Source organism: Chiloscyllium plagiosum, chromosome 23, assembly GCF_004010195.1.
Source record: "Chiloscyllium plagiosum isolate BGI_BamShark_2017 chromosome 23, ASM401019v2, whole genome shotgun sequence".
Classification (NCBI taxonomy): Eukaryota; Metazoa; Chordata; class Chondrichthyes; order Orectolobiformes; family Hemiscylliidae; genus Chiloscyllium; species Chiloscyllium plagiosum.
Window position 1 is genome coordinate 43,848,875 of NC_057732.1, and position 14,462 is coordinate 43,863,336.

A 14,462-nucleotide genomic window follows, 5' to 3' on the forward strand; every position below is an offset into this window, starting at 1 on the left:
TTGGACTATAACCTGGTGTTGTGCGATCTTTAAACTTTGTCTATTCCAGTCCAACACCGGCACCTCCAAGTCATGTTAATCACATTATGTCTACGCTCAGCAAATTTCATTTCACTTAGTGAGATGAGGACTAAAAGACAAGGAGATCAAAGTTGATACAGGATCTGGTTACTTCATTTTACAAGTAGAGCTGGCTCAAGATGCTCAGTTTTCACTTTCAAATCTAGACTGTTTGAATTAAAGCAAAATTACTTCAGCCTCATAGGCCTATAGATTGCATTTCAGCCAACCTGGTTTAAACAACACTATTTCTTTCCGAACACATTCAAAAATATATAGAGAGTATACAAAGCAGGTACAAAGACATTTAAAAGGATCAAAACGCACAGACATGAATAATGGGTGCAGGAACAGTTCTACCTTTTTGATGGTCAACATTAAAAAGTATACATTGCATTCAATCCTTTACATTGCCCCACAACAAAATGAAACATGCCAGAATACAAAAGAGTTCATTAAGAGATGCTTATTTAGTACCAATTAATAACAAATTCTAGGCAATGTTATTCAGTGAACCCCAAAACTAAGACCAAGTAATTTCATTTAAAGCAAATGGTTCCTAGAGTTATTTTTTTTGCACCAGTTATGGTGAAGGATTGGGGTTCAATGGGTCTTAAACAAACTAGACTTGAAAGTGCACTGAAGTGTAAAAGGCCTCTCCCTTAAATGGCCAGATAGTTGACTGACAAAACTCCAACTATTTCAATAGTACTGTATCAGGTCACCTCAATGTGCTTAATGAATTACTTTTTGAAGCTGTTGTTGTAGTGTAGACAATCAACAGCCAATTTCCACACAGCAGGACCTCAAACAATGGCAGAATAAACTGTTATCTCGTCTTTGTTAATGGTGGTTGCAGTAAGTGGGCTGCTCATGCTAAAACTCGGTGGGTAGGAGGAGAAATACTGGCTAAGACATGCATATAAGCAGAGAAAATGCAACACACTTCTAACTAAACAGAGCACAGTTAATTGCTGCAGCTGTGGGTCAATCCTAAATCTGATTATTAAATATTGAATTGTTGGTGGTTTAGCAATCTCTAGGATATGAGACGTATTAGGATAGGTCGTAGCAACTCATCTGGAAATGTATGAAACTGTAAATCAAAGCAGAAAGTCCCAGCCCACAAAAAATGAAAATGTGAACTGTGAACTATGTGGAGCCAGTAACTGAAAGTTTTAGCACTGGGCCAATCCAACCATATTTAGTACAGCAAAATCTGACCCGTGCATTCATATGTTTTCCTCTAATAGAATAGCTCATATAAAAATGAATGAATCAGCCAGATGCTTTATACTGTCAAGGCTGACAATTATTGCAATTTTATTTGTGCCACTTAATTAAAATGTCAACTTGACATAAATCAGCCAGGTATTTCTAAAAGATAAAAGAAAATTGCCAAGCTGCCCGCTTTCAATACAATTCTGCAAAATGGGATAAGCTTAAAACTTAAGACATTACCATGCAACTAAATGGGCCATTAGTCAAAGAACTATAATAGAAAACAGTAATATGGTAGCTCATACCAATTAATCATTAGTACTTCACAGTACATTTGAAAAACTTGGTGGCAAATTGTACCACATTAGGATCTGTTTTTGTGCTTTACAAGGACAGTTAACAGTAATTCAAATAAAAAAGCATACTGAAAGATACAATGGAAACCATTAACAAAAATAGTAGTTCAGCCTACACGAGGCAGAGGCTAATCCTTTTTGGTTTGACTCTTCAACAAATATACAATCTTTAGCTTTTCAGATGTTAATGGCCAGGTTTTGCCCTCTAAGCATTTCGTTTTACCTAAATAAAAAGGTTCAGAAGGAACAGTTGAGCAATTCATGATGCTGCCAGGTTACAAAAGGCAATTATAAATGGAAGACTTTTCTTCTTTTTTCCTTCTATTCCAGTGAAAAGTCACACTATCGCATAGGATGTTTTAACTTGTCTTTGGTTCTCACCTGTGATTTTGTTCTGACTATTAAGACTTTCCAATACTCAGTCTGACATATTCTACACTATGAAGCCTGCAACCCCAATTCTCTAAGTACACAAAGATACTCAAATCATATTAACAACGAGCATTATCTGACAAAGACAAAGGGGATTGCTGAAACCTACTATAAATTACAAACTCCATGTTTTAAACAGTTGAAAGTGTATATTAAGCATTTGTACAGTGACTTTGTTGGGTCCAGTTCTTAATTTCCCAATCATAGGCATATTTTTAAGTCAGTGCATCTGGTGCACGAGGTGCACTTTTGCAGCAATGCTTTTCAATTTTGTGTAGTAATTGCTGGCATCATTGTCTTAAATAGGAACAATGGAATAAAGTAAACACTTTTAGCATGTCTGTATTCCCAATGGCCCTAAACTCTTATTAGCCTTGCGCCAAGACCATCAGGGCAGGTTGGATGTCAATTAAAAGTACCTGCGTGTAAAACCACCAGGAACAATATGCTTTAGTTAAGTTGATCTGTTATGAAATTTATGTTTCAGAACTGGATATGTTTAAAACAAAAAGAAAATTTTTTGCTTCCTTATTTCAGCAGAGGTTCATTGAACTTGCCTTTACACAATTCTTAGCCATGCTGATTGGGTTTTAGTTTGGGGAGGGGCTTCAAGTTTCTGGTTTTAAAGAATTCACTCAAATGCCTTGTTATTTGGAATACCAAATGGCCCATTTTATAAACTGGAATGTGGCAACATTTGAGAAATGGAAAAAATGTTGCCTAGATCATAAACACTTTATATACACACTGTTGGAAGAGGCTTTTTTAATTCTATTCTTTTAACACTCCTGCCACTTTTCCAAAAAAGACCTCTCACACCAGGCATCTTTACAGTTGGCAGACTGGGGAATTAGCAAAACTAGGCAAAATTTAATATTACAGGGTCAACTCTACATTCAGGAGACACCCATCAGTAGTAATGCTAACAAAATCCTGACTCTCTAACAGTGCTCCTAGAAACAAATCAGAATTTTCACAGTGGTGCAAGTTGTTTGGCAGAGGCGCAAATGTAGCAGTAGCGAAAAATGTCTTCAATCAACATTGTTTTTGAAAATAACATACTCTTTAGGAACCATATGTGAAAACCAAATTTAAAATTATCTTCTATAAGAAAAAAAACTATTATCTCTAATAGTCGAACACAAAAACAGCATAAAAAGAGCAATCCAATCAGTGAGGTAAATTATCGCAATTACGTCCATTCCTAAGACAAGTGAAAGTGTTTAATATTGTCACTGACAACTGTGTCTGTTTAACACCTTTGCTGCTACCATCCTCCACACAAGGTTATATGAGGAATTTAAATTGAAAGGTGACAATGGATTAAAAATACATAAATAACTATTGTGCAAAGCAGTAGAACTTAGAAACCTGCATCAGCAAAAATCTTTCACAATTTCCTTAACAATTTCCAATAATTAGTTCAGATTCTTTAAGATATGAAGGAATTAAAATATGTCATCGGAGAAACTTATCAAAAATTAAAATACTATAACAAGGTCCCCATTTCTAAGTTTCAAATATGCACTTCTAATTGGCACCATTGACGACATCCATCTTTGGCAGGTGAGCTGGATTTTTTTTTAAAAAAGGACAACACACTTAAAAGAAACATCAGTTTTACATGTTTCACGAAATGACATTGCAACTGATGACTAAACTTCACTCAGCATGTCTTAGATAATTGAGGAAATATGAAAAATAACGCAAGATATGACTGAAATCTGGCCTCTTTTGTTAGTATATGGAGGTTAATTGCAGAAAGGATTCTAAACCAAACTTGCACTGCTTAAAAGTAACCATCTTAAGAACTCAGCGTAACAACTATTCGCAAATTACACACATTTTAACATTGTCTATTACTTAGCAAATAAAGTGAGGGGGACTTTACAGTAGTCTGAGAGAATATCTACCACTTTGTGGGTGATGTGGATATCAGACATCCTGAATAGTAGTAGGGAACACCACTGAATTTCTGCATTAAATAGGCTTTTCACAAGTGGTTTCTCAGATTCAGTATGAAACTCCAAATCCAAAGATAAACAGGATTTTTGCCATTCATTTTCCTGTAGCCGACATCACATTCAAGAGGTGAATTAGGAAACTCAAAAACTGACAGTAACCTTGCATCTAAAAAAATAGTGGACTGCACTTTCCAAGGGAACATACACATCAGAAGGCTTTGGATACTGACCAGCTGTACCTGGCACTGAGGGCAAGCTGGAAAAAGCAAATTGCTGATAGCTACGAGTTTTGACAGCAATTGTTTCTTTGAAATAACCTTGTTCCAAGAGGGAAAGATTTCTCTATATCCTTCATACCTTTTAAACAGACAGCTCAGAAACAAATATTTTGAAAGCTTTTTTTTTTAAACCATGCCATCAAAAAAACTAAAATGTGACAGATGTGAAGTCAGTCCCCTTTACAAATGGACTGTGAATGAAACACAAGCATTAAAATTAACAGTATAATGAATCAATTCTGAAGTTAAACACATCCCAATAATGGCAGCAAATCTACTTCACCTGCTGAGAATTCAAGAGTCAGCTCACTCCACAGGGCACTGTGTAATGCTGCAGTCACAATACGTGATGCACAGCACTCTAATTCAATTTCAAAAGTATCATTGCACCTTTTAAAGCAGTTATTAATATTGCTGTGGAGACCAGAGAGAATGTGAATAGCACATAAAACACCATCATGTTACTTCAAGGGTGTAGACTATTGGACTGGTAAATGGACAAAAGTTGACTGATTTACTGCTGAAGTATGTTTGCAGCATTATTCCAACACATTAAGAACGTCAACTGCATGTCTCTATTGAAACTCTGATGGCAGGATTTATTATTAAATCCAAATATTTACCAACACAGGAAGGGACCGAACACACACAGAGAAGCAAACCCATATTCACGAAACTCATCTGTTTCAACCCAGTTTTATCATCTGCATTAAAACAGCATTGAAATTAGACACTCAAATCAAAACTAGATGAGAAGTGATGCATAACAAAAAAAACTTTGCCAGCCAAATATCGTAAGCCAATCTAGCCTGTACAAAACAGGAGATCAGATTTGTATTTCAGTTCCTCTTCAGATGAAATCCATCGATTGCTGTCCAGCTACAGTGTGATGAGGTCAACCAGATTGCCTTTTGGAGGTGTCATGCTGTCAGGGAAGAAGTTTACCAGCGTGTCAAACAGCACAGTCCTCTGGGCATAAGTCTGATCAACATCTGAAAAACCTGTTGAGAAATGAGACAGAGAGATGAACATCAAATGAATGATGTCAGTATAATGCTTACTGAGTAAGAGATAATGACTGGGGGCAATAAAGCATAGGACTCCTAAGTGTGGCATTTAAAAACTATTCAGACAGAATTTGGGCCAGGGGAAGGACACACATCTAATTAAAGCTGCATTACTAATGATGATTAAACACCAGTCACGCTCTTAATGGATTCATTACTGCCATACCTTGATGTTAATGTTTCTACAAGTTGATCAGTTTTAGCTTCAACCAACTGGAGAATATTACAGGTCTTGAAACAAGTGATGTTAAATTACATATGGGCAAATTCTAAGCTTGGAATGCAATAATGGGCCATAAATCAGTTGAAATAAAGAAATGCACCACTCCCTTTTCTCCAAATCATTCACATAAAACCACAGAAAAACACAACTGCAAAACACCTTTAGTGGTCTCTTTAGCTAAATTGCTTAAGGCAACGAGGCAACCATGGGGCAACAGCTCTAAAGGTGCAAAGTCCATGCTGTGCTGCATTGATCTCCAATGTATCAGAGTGATGGCACCCTATAATGAAGGGATGCTACATTCCCTCCCTATTCCTGAGTAAGCAAGCTTGCTTTGTGAGGCAGCCCATTTCTGCTTCCAACATAGTCAGCCACCTGCATTCAAAAAATTATGGTTTTATTTTCTGACAATGTAATGTATTTGTTAAAATTTTACAGCTGAAAAAATTAAAACAGCTTGAAATGGAAGGAAAGAAAATAAATTGTCTGTAAGACTTTCAAGAGACATGATAACTTTGATACTGGATTTACTTTTGCATTATGGCATTAATTGAAACAACAAACACTCAGGTTAGCTGGCACTTGCGCAGAGAGGACACTAATTTTCGCTTGATAATCTTGTCATAACTCTGAAATTTTATTCCCCACTCTCAGGTTCTCTGATTTATACAAACAGGTTTAAACTTTGTTTGCAAACCAGCTGAACAGCTACTTTTCTAGTAGACACAGCGTTACATAGAATGTAAAAAAACTTTACAGAACAGACCATTTGGCTCAAAGCTTTATATTTACCAATCTTGCATTATTTGGTTAATTTCTGCCTCATGTACTTACCTGTCTGTTCAATGTAAAAGTGATATTGACCTCAACCACTCCTCAGCCATGAATTTCAGAACTCTCTCCACTTCATATTGGGTAATAGAAGCATTTTAAGAACACTTACCTAACGGTATGAAATCTGAACTTGATTTGAAGAGTGCCTGAGCCAGTAACTGAAACTTGAGAATAAAGGTAACACATTAGTCAGAAATGTATAACGCAAGTGAAATTACTTCATCTTGTTGGAATACACAAGCTCATAATAAGTAATAAAGCCAAATGCTACAAATTTGTTTCTTCCCCCACCAATTTTGCCTGTTCTGAGTCTCTGCAGCATTTTCTCTTTTTACTTTATAATAAATGATCTTCTATAAGGAAAAGTAGCCATAATGCAATACTAATATTATTTAGCTGTAGCTCCATGACTGGTTGTTAAAAAAAGGGATGGAAGAAACATCATTTTAAAAGACAATCATCAATGCAATGTCGAAGAAAGCACAAACCCTGTTTGATCACAGTAAATGAAAGGCTGATTCAAGAAATGCACAGCATTAGAAAATCCTAGCAGTGGCCCAAAGTTCAGCTTACATGTGTAATCTATACAAGGAAGATCAGGAAAGGAGGCTCCAAGCAAGAGCCAGGTGCATCGAGGGAATGGAATGAAAGGAAGGAAAGAAAGCTGTGGACCAGTCATCCCAGGTCAACACTATAAACCTGATTACAAAATGGCACTGGCAAAAACGGAATCCAACCTCCACACCCATCCACCCTACTGCAAGGAAATGGTGCAGTGGGTAGCTGAGGTGTCAAGCAAGATTGCAAAACAAAACACAAATGCACAATAATAGTTGTTGATTCACTAATAATTTGAACCAAGTATAAAGATCCAGCAAATTCCAGAGCAAACATCTCCAAATACACCAGATGACATACAACTTTAAACTTGTTCCACTTCCCAAGTGCAAATGCAGTTTTTAATTCCAATGTTAGTCAATGAGTACCATAAATAACAAAATGTCCCATGGTGTGATTCTGTAGCTTCAAAGACAACTGGATTGGTGAATGGCATTAGTGGTCCAAGCTGTTTAGAACTACTTGCAAATTCACAGAAATCAGTTTAGCACAGAAAGCACCATCTCCAGACAAAGCTGTCACACTTAGCAGATACACAGGACCTCACATCCTGTTGCAATGCACACTAACTGGTTCAGCATTAAACCACACAGTCTGCTGCCAATCTGAAGATTATGAAATGGAAGGCAATACATACCCCAATAAAGTATATTCTGAATTTTCAATAGGAGACCACCATCATAATCACAACAGATTATACAGTGACTGCACAGTGTTAGAGCCAAGTAGCTGCAAGATAGATTTACACAGTGCCTCTAATGTAACAAAATGTTCCAAGATACTTCACAGATTATATCCAAACAAAATATAACAAGAAGTCACACAAGGACAGAGTTAGGAAGATGACTAAAGTTTGGCTAAAGCAAGAGGCTTTAGAAGAACATCTTAACGGAAGGGAGAGAAACAGAGATATAGGAATTCTGGTGCTCAGGGCTGATACAGCCTTTAAAACAAAAGGGAGGCTAAAGAAGTCCACCAGTGACAGGGCAGTAGCAACCACCTGTACCATCTGCAAAATGCACTGTGGAAATTGACCAAGGCTCTGCAGAAAGCACCTTCAAAATCCACAACCATTATTACCTAGAAAGACAAAGGCAGCAGATACACAGGAATTCCACCTGCAAGCTCCCACTCCAAGTCACTCACCATTCTGACGTGGAAATAGATCAGTCCCTCACAGTACCACTGGGTCAAAGTTCTGAACCAGTTCTCCCTAACCAGCATCGTGGTTGGACCTACAAAGACAGCAACAGTTCTAGAAGGATTGCTACCTTCTTAGCAATTCAGGATGGTTAATAAATGCAGACCAAGCCAGCAAAGGCACATCTCCTGAATCAAGTAAAAACTTACTGAGATATTGTAATGCTAAGTCATGGAAAATATCTAAAATCCAGAATGAGAATTTGAAGTTAAAACATTGCAGATTCAATGCAGGCAGCAAACAAAGGAGTGCTGGGATAAAAGATTTGTTGGAAGCAAGGACATTGGCAAGATAGTTCTGAAAGACCTCAAACGGAATAGTGTAGGCCAGGTAGAAATACACTGTAGTAACCCAAGACTTGGAATCCAAAATTGGCTGAACAAGACTGACTGTAGACAGCTGGCAAGGAATGAAGTTTCTAGTAGGAACTGGAGACCAGTCTTCCTAATATTCTCCTGAGAGAAAGTCCCTGCTCACTCAATACTAAATGTCAGACAAGCAGTCTGAAAATTTAGAAACAGTCAATGCCCATAAATACAGAGGCCCAAAACGTCAGTAAGGCAAAGTCAAAAGAAAAAGTCCAATTAAAAATACATGGTAAACTGCAACAGAATACAATGAAAAGATAACTGGGGGCATTTATTTTGCCAGAGTTCATCAGAACGACCAAGAAGTCAACAATTCCAGCAATGAGGTCAATTACATGTGCTCAGGTTATTGCTATCTTTCTCTGAACCACACAGGTCCCTTAATAAGAAAGAGCACGAGGTATTAGGGACAGTATCTTAGCGTTGATTAAGGAGTGGCTAACTATTAGAAGACAGAGTTGAGTTATAGCCTCAAGGCAGACAGAGGGCTGTTAGAAAGTTGGTCAGCCTTTTCAGGAATGGCAACCTATAACTAGTGTGGTGCCAAAGGGATTAGTGCTGGGGCCACAATTATTTAATGACATGGATGAGGAAAGTGAACATACTCTAACAAACTTTGTGAATAGCATAAAAAACAGGTGGTAAGGCAAGTGTTGACGATTACAGAGTCGACAGAGGGATATAGACAGTGAGTATGCAAAAACTTGGCAGGTGGAATGTAATATGCAGAAATGTGAGGTCATGCATTTTGGCAGGAAGAAGAAGAGCTGAATATTATTTAGATGGAGAAATATTGTAGAAAGCTATGAAGCAGAGGGATTTGGGAGTCCTTGCCTATAAATCACAAAATCAAGCATCCAAGTTCAGAGGGTAAACAGAAAAGGTAAATTGAATGTGGGCTTTTATTTAAAAGGTGAATGGATTATAAAATTAGGGAGGTTTTGCTGAAACTATACAAGGCACTAGCCAGACTACATCTGGAATACTGTGAACAGTGCTGGATCCCTTATCTAAGGAAAGAGATACTGGCATTGGAGGTGGTCCAGAGACAGTTCACTAGATCGATACCCAGGTATGGAGGGACTGTCTTGTGAGGACAGGTTAAGTAGATCAGGCCCACATTCATTGGAATGTAGAAGAATGAGAGGCAACCTCATTGAAACATACAAGATTCTTCAAGGACTTAACAGGGTAGATGCAGAGAGGTTGTTTACCCTGATGGAGATTCTAACCTTACTCTATGTTTATCTTTCTAACTTTATTTCTTATATTAGGAATAACTAAGGTAATGTAATTTTCTCTTTATTTCTCTGTTTTATATCTAACATTTGTAACTAGGATGGCTCGACATGGGGTGACATTTTAAACTTTTCATGGCACTTCTGTACTTCACTGGACGTGACAATAAACCTAATTCTAAAAGAGCAGAGGCATAATCTCAGAAAAAGGGGTCACACACATTTAACACAGATGAAATGGAATTTCTCCTCTTTGGGAATTCTACACCAGAGCGCTGTTGAAGCTGAGTCATTAAGCATATGCAAGGCTAAGATAAATAGGTTTTTAATCAGCAGAGGAATCAATAGTTATGCAAAAAAGGCAGGAAAGTGAAGCTCAATGTGCTCCTACATCTTATGGTTTTATTATTTCACCTCACGATAAAATTCAAGGTTATTTAAATATATTCTTTCATAATAAGCAGCCAGTTTAGAAATACAGCCAATTACAAACATCACTTTCATAACAATTTCATGTTAAGTCCCAAGATTCATGAAAATCTCTGATGTCTGGATAAAACCAGGAATTCATATATTATTAAGACCACTTTCAAAAGTAAATCAGTTTGATCACAAGAAAAAAAGTGTACTGGACATTTTAGACAGAAAACAATGTAGACTGGTCCCAGCGTCAACCAATTCTTAGAATAATTTTTATCTCCATTACCTGATTTGATTCCACACGTTGATCACTGCATATGAAAACAAACTTTAGATATCAGCCCTAAATCCCATTTTAAACCCATGTCATAGATTTTCAGTAGAATCTGAAAGCTTTTTTTTGTGATCGGCTAACAAATAGAACACGTTGAGGTGCTTTCTATCAGACCTTGAACTGATGGTGAAAACTGTATTTTTGTTAACTGAACCTTGGTCAGACAGGCATCAACGCTGCTGCAGTCATCATAGATAAGTTGACCAAAACACAACTACAAAACATCACCTTTCCCACGTTCTACAGCTGTTTGCCTATCATTGTTTCCTTTTCTGGGCCTTGCACCAATAATGCAAAACCTGATTTCTGATTGAACAAAACTGCTGATAGACAGAAGCCCTGTTGCCTCAACCAAGTGGTCATTCCTCGAGTCAAAACTTAGGCAGTAAAATGTTTGCTTCACAGCCAATCCCAGGTCGGTGTTCAAACACAGGTCCACAGTCATCCATTTCCCACCAGGAATCATTGAATAGTAAACAAAGTTTTGGCTGCCTTTCCCTCCTTCCTAAACAAGGCCCTGTCGAGGTTAAAAACCTGTCTTGCCCTTGCTCATCCAATTTTTCCCTCCGGTTGACATCAATAAATAAACTCTACAAATTGACTCTCAATTTTATGCAATCTCAAACAAACATTCTGCATAAAGAAACCTGGGTCCAAAGTCAACTTGCAGCCTCCAATCTTCCTTTTACCCACAAGTTCTATAAATCATCTTAAGCAGCAGAATCAAGACAAAGAGTGGGGCTGGTGATTGTAAAGTCAGTCCACCTTACCTCTTTAGTTTCTTCAGGGTCTGAGTGATCCACAGTAACATACAAGTCATTCTGTAAATATTTTAAAGCACTTAAAGGATCTGCTCGAGCTTTTTCCTCAAACCTACAGTAAAGGATTTAAGTAAACATATTAATCAACTTGCAGGACAAGAACAAAATACATTCTATTCCACTATACTTTGATATCCACAGCTCCAGTTACAAAGCTCAGTAGTTTTAGAATAATGAATGGAAACGTGATTTGGAAATCTGGCACTTTCAGGTGACAAAGGGATGATGAGTAAAAGTTGTTCAATGGAAAAAGGACACTGTTACTGCTTCTTGCAGTCAGTTGCATAGCTGCAATGTTAGAAGTTCAGGCATTCTCTCAAACTAGAGAGGGTCTATGGGAATCTAAGGGAGGGACAAACCAATGAATAGGACAGTCCTTGCAAAACAAAAGTTACATTAAAAATCTGACTACCAAGTTGATTTTTCTTTGAGATATTAAACCATGTTTCAGTATATTTCCCAGTATCTCTTAAAAAAACTTCATAACAAAGAGGAAAACATGTATGGGTTGGATTATTATGAAATATGAGAACAGATGAAAAATGCATCTAATTCCTTTAGCTCTGCAACTGTCAAATATATCTGAAGAAGAAATGGACACCAAGGTCAATGAAACACACCTTATGGTAATATTATTCATCAAATGAGGCTGAACAACCAGGAATAGCTGGAAACTAACAGGATGTTTAACAACCAAGCTTCTGGCACAGATCCACAGGTACAATCAACACTCAGGATAGTTTTGAGTGGCACGCAAGTTCTGTGCTCTATCGAAAGCAACTTTGGAGATTGTTCTTGTATACCTGTGTCTCCGGATGAGGTATCTGCAATGTCTCAGGAGGTAGTCCTTAGAAGGGCGGCAAAGCTTCAGTGACCAAAAGTCATCTAATCTCATCTTGGGTGAGCACGACTTCCCGGGATTCCCACCAAACAAGTAGTGAACCTGCTCTCATAAATACAGGACTTCATTTATTACATGCAAAAAAAATTAAACTTCTGATCAACATTCTAAAAACATACATTAAAGCTAAAATTACAGGGCAAATAATTCTGAGGCTGAAAGAAGTCTGCAAATGGACTTCTCTCTTTAGAGTTTGCTTTGAACATGCAGGTAGTGGGAGAGTGGTGGCAAGTAAGGTTGACAGGTGTGTCCATTTAAACCAGATGATGGGTATTCTGAAAATGCCTGGTTGTTTTCCAGATGTCCCGAATGCACAAACGTGCAGACCAATCATGAAGCAAGCAGGCAAGTATTTAATACAATGAACAGACATCCACACAAGTATTAACTTCATGCATAAACTGCCATCTAATGCTGGAGTCCAAATTGACAAAACGTGGAAGAGTAAGAGAAGGAAAAGATCCATTTAAATAGAACGGAGAACACTTATTACTAATTATTCTTTCCCAAATCACTTTTAAATTAAGAAATACGTCTCTAGACTGCTACCTAGGTTTTTATTGATGTCACTGATAATTAGTTGCTAAGCATTCCCTGATTTTTCACCCCACTGGAAATAACACGTGGACAATCACAATTCTCACTTTCTCCTCAGAACATTTCAGCACCAGGAGTTCAAAAACAGGATTTTACCTCAATGAATGGAAAATAATGAACTTCACTTATGGAATCAATCACTATCCAGCAGATTACAATTACTTTCAGTTATTTTGCACTGAAAAACAGGAATGCCACTGCAGTCTCAAGATTGCTTCAAGGTTGAAACATGAGAGATTGAGATACTGTTTAGTTTAATGCTGTCAATTTATTACACTCTGTAAACTTATACAGAAACACAAATCAATATATGAATAACTACAGTTAATTTGGATCTTTCCTTACTAAAGTTTTGAGAACATACTATACTCTATTTAAGGACTGCCTGGGGAACTTTTAACTACTTGGACATTATCGACATTGAAGAGCATTTTTAACCATGCTATTCCTTTGAAATGTGTGCTGTGTTTTACTGCTGTTTATTAGAAATCAGGTGACTGGGAAGAAACTACTGAAACAAAGCATTCAAGGAGGCAGGAGATGGGGTTTATAGTATACTAGGGGAAAGAAAAACAGACTTTGCAAGGTCTGGGAGGGCTTCTGTGCTACAGTTGCCCAGCAATCACATTCTATCCTTCGTTTTCAGACCTTTGACCCACTGGGGCTTGTTTATAAAAATGTTTTCGCCTTAAAAATTTTGCAACGACTTGTCTTTGTGCTCAGTGTGCCTGGCTGTGGGATTAAGAGTAATTAGTTTTGAATTTAGGTGCTAATCAGTTTGCCACTTACTTCAAAGTTTTATTTGTAATAAAGCAATTGTTTTGAGTGGTTCATGTAACTCCAGTGAAAGTTAACTTTCATCTGTACAGTTGTAGTAAAGAGAAGCAATTGGCCACCTTGATAATTTGGGCTTGATTTCAGTCCATTATTTCCATCATGGGTATAACAAAAGTTAAGAAATCAAAACAATATTTCAAGATTCACAGTTTGCTTTAAGAGACTTTTTAAAATAAATCTTGGACGAATACAAGACAGCTTCAGCTCCACTGACCTGCACCTCATTACCAGAAAACATAAATAAAGTTGAGCCGAATAAAATAGCCAACAGCTTCCAAAGGTTATTCCAGACAGAGAGGCACCTAAACAAAGTTGCAATCAAGCCAGACCAATACATCTTCGAGCATTCTCAACACTGGCCTATTTGATCCACTCACTTCCATTAATGTCTTGATGAGCTATAATCAGATTGGTCCTTGAATTAGATGCCTGCAAATTGACTGATGTCCAAAAAAAGTCTAACCTGTGTTATGAAAAATGATATGAATTTTTGAGACATCAGGCAAGGCTAACTTGCATTCTTGATCACCTGACTGTAATTGACAAAGAAAGCAACCACTATTCTTCCAAGGTTCCATACCTTGGTTCAAACTCAAGGGTCAATGGAGCTTTGAAATCAATTTGAAATCAAATAACAATTTGCAGAGACAAAAAACTTCCACTGTATAGCTACTGGCTATAAGGACTGTTGA

General features: G+C 37.4%; 1 protein-coding gene across 1 annotated transcript in view; it reads right to left on the reverse strand.

Moving 5' to 3' along the window:
* mkln1 (muskelin 1, intracellular mediator containing kelch motifs) overlaps positions 1-14,462 on the reverse strand; it is a 108,255-nt gene continuing 93,793 nt past the window's right edge. The window contains exons 15-18 of the mRNA XM_043713224.1: positions 12,239-12,378; positions 11,385-11,487; positions 6,545-6,599; positions 1-5,312 (exon numbers count right to left, since the gene is read on the reverse strand). Of these exons, the coding sequence (XP_043569159.1) occupies positions 5,191-5,312; positions 6,545-6,599; positions 11,385-11,487; positions 12,239-12,378 (420 nt within the window). The 3' untranslated portion in view covers positions 1-5,190. The remainder of the gene's footprint in view (positions 5,313-6,544; positions 6,600-11,384; positions 11,488-12,238; positions 12,379-14,462) is intronic.